This window comes from Dendrobium catenatum, unplaced genomic scaffold, assembly GCF_001605985.2.
Source record: "Dendrobium catenatum unplaced genomic scaffold, ASM160598v2 fragScaff_scaffold_896, whole genome shotgun sequence".
Lineage (NCBI taxonomy): Eukaryota > Viridiplantae > Streptophyta > Magnoliopsida > Asparagales > Orchidaceae > Dendrobium > Dendrobium catenatum.
This window is the reverse complement of record NW_021319358.1, coordinates 57,767-59,504: the sequence shown is the minus strand read 5'-3', so window position 1 is coordinate 59,504 and position 1,738 is coordinate 57,767. Positions and strand designations below refer to the sequence as shown.

The following is a 1,738-nucleotide window of genomic DNA, read 5'->3' as shown; positions in this document are numbered from 1 at the left end:
TTTAGTATTCAAAGAGAAAAATACGATAAATTATTCTGTGCGGACGCCGAACGCTATCCGAAGACCAACTGGAATGAGCAACATCGGTACCACGGCTGGGCACCGATCCGTACCACGCTCGGTATTACTGACGTGGCTCATTCTGATTGGTCTCCGGATGTAGAGCTGCGTTCGACATCTACACAGAATAATTTCTCAACAAATACTGCAAAATTGAATCTTTCATACTTAAAACTAGTTGAAAATAGATTGCAACTGCACTGTGTTGAATGCAAAGCTAAGAATTTTAACAGAGGAAAACTCGCAACCACAAATCTGTGGAAGAATACCTTGTCGGAGTTCAAAATAACCATAATCTCCATTAAATTCCTAAAAGAGAACAGCCAAAAAAAAGAAAAGAAAATAATAGCCAGGAACCATAGGAGTGCTTACTGATGCCATTGACCAAGTGCACTCCAGCAAAGGAAATGACAGGTGCAAGTCGCACCTGCACAGACACGATCGTCATTTTCTACACGATTTAATATATACTAATAGACATTGGGACCCTCAACTTACCTAGCAAGGGAAAATCATAAAAATAGCAAAAGATACAGACTGCAAGAATGGAATATTTAAGAAGCCAGTACCCGTCCAATCATTCCCTGTGTCCACAAGGCAGTCTCCTTCAACTGATCATCCTCGGAACTGAAACACTCTCCCAAGAAATTAACGTGGAAATTAGCATTTTTAAGCAAGATTTTGATGCTGGGACCAAGCGTATCGGCGAGATCGCCGATCACCGCAACTGCAGCCTTTGTTACCGCATCATCCCTAAATTGGATAAACAAAAGGTAAAGGGTTAATATACAACAACAACAAGCTTTTATCCCACTACGTGGGGTCGGCTATATGAATCCTTTTTCTCCATTGTACCCAATTAAAAGTCAAAGTCTCATTTAAATCTAATAAAGAAATATCATTTCTAATAATTTCTAATCAAGTCTTTTTAGGTCTGCCTCTACCTTTGTTAACATAAGTTAAATATACTGCCTCTACTTTCCTAACCGGGTCATCGGAAGGCTGCTGTTTTATGTGACCAAACCATCTAAGGCGACTCTCTCTAATCTTATCTTCTACTGGAGCTACTCCAACCTTTTCACGTATATGCTCATTTTGTATCTTATCTCTAAGGATAAAGCCACTCATCCACTTGAGCATTCTCAATACGTATCCTAACTTAGATTTCTCATTAGGATACAATGAAAAAAATGGAAAGAGTATCAGAAACAGCTACCTGTTTGACTCTATGAATACAGCTTCTGTGAACTGCAGAAGATGATTAGCAAAAGGCATCATCAGCTCTGCCTTTGAAGTTTTGAATCCTTGGAGAATACCAGAATATGCTTCGAAGATGCCTCGTCTCAATTGATTTCCATATTCAAGCATTTCTTCATCGTTGTCATCCAAATTAGCGCAGAGCTCTGCAGCCCCCTGAAGCATTGGCATGACATATGGTACATACTTCTCAAAATTCTCTCCAATGGCAAGGGCGATGTCCCAAATTAAGAGTTTTAAAATTATTTAAAAAATATTTAATATTTTAAAATAAATTTAAATTTAAATTAAAATGTTTAATTTTTTAGATATTTTAATATAAAATATAAATTTTTGCGTTTTTTTAATTTTTAATAATTTTTAGATGAAATTGGGTTTAAAATGATTTAAATATAAATTGTAAATCAATAAAATGATTCTG

At 36.4% G+C, this 1,738-nt stretch overlaps 1 protein-coding gene across 1 annotated transcript; it reads right to left on the bottom strand.

The window, feature by feature from the left end:
* Positions 1 to 303: 303 nt before the first annotated feature.
* On the bottom strand, positions 304 to 1,537 carry LOC110106900 (importin subunit beta-1-like). The gene is made up of 2 exons (XM_020836981.2): positions 1,277 to 1,537; positions 304 to 813 (listed from the first exon to the last, which is right to left on the bottom strand). The coding sequence occupies exons 1-2, from the start codon at positions 1,486 to 1,488 to the stop codon at positions 615 to 617; spliced, it is 411 nt and encodes a 136-aa protein (XP_020692640.1). The 5' UTR covers positions 1,489 to 1,537; the 3' UTR covers positions 304 to 614.
* Positions 1,538 to 1,738: the final 201 nt, after the last annotated feature.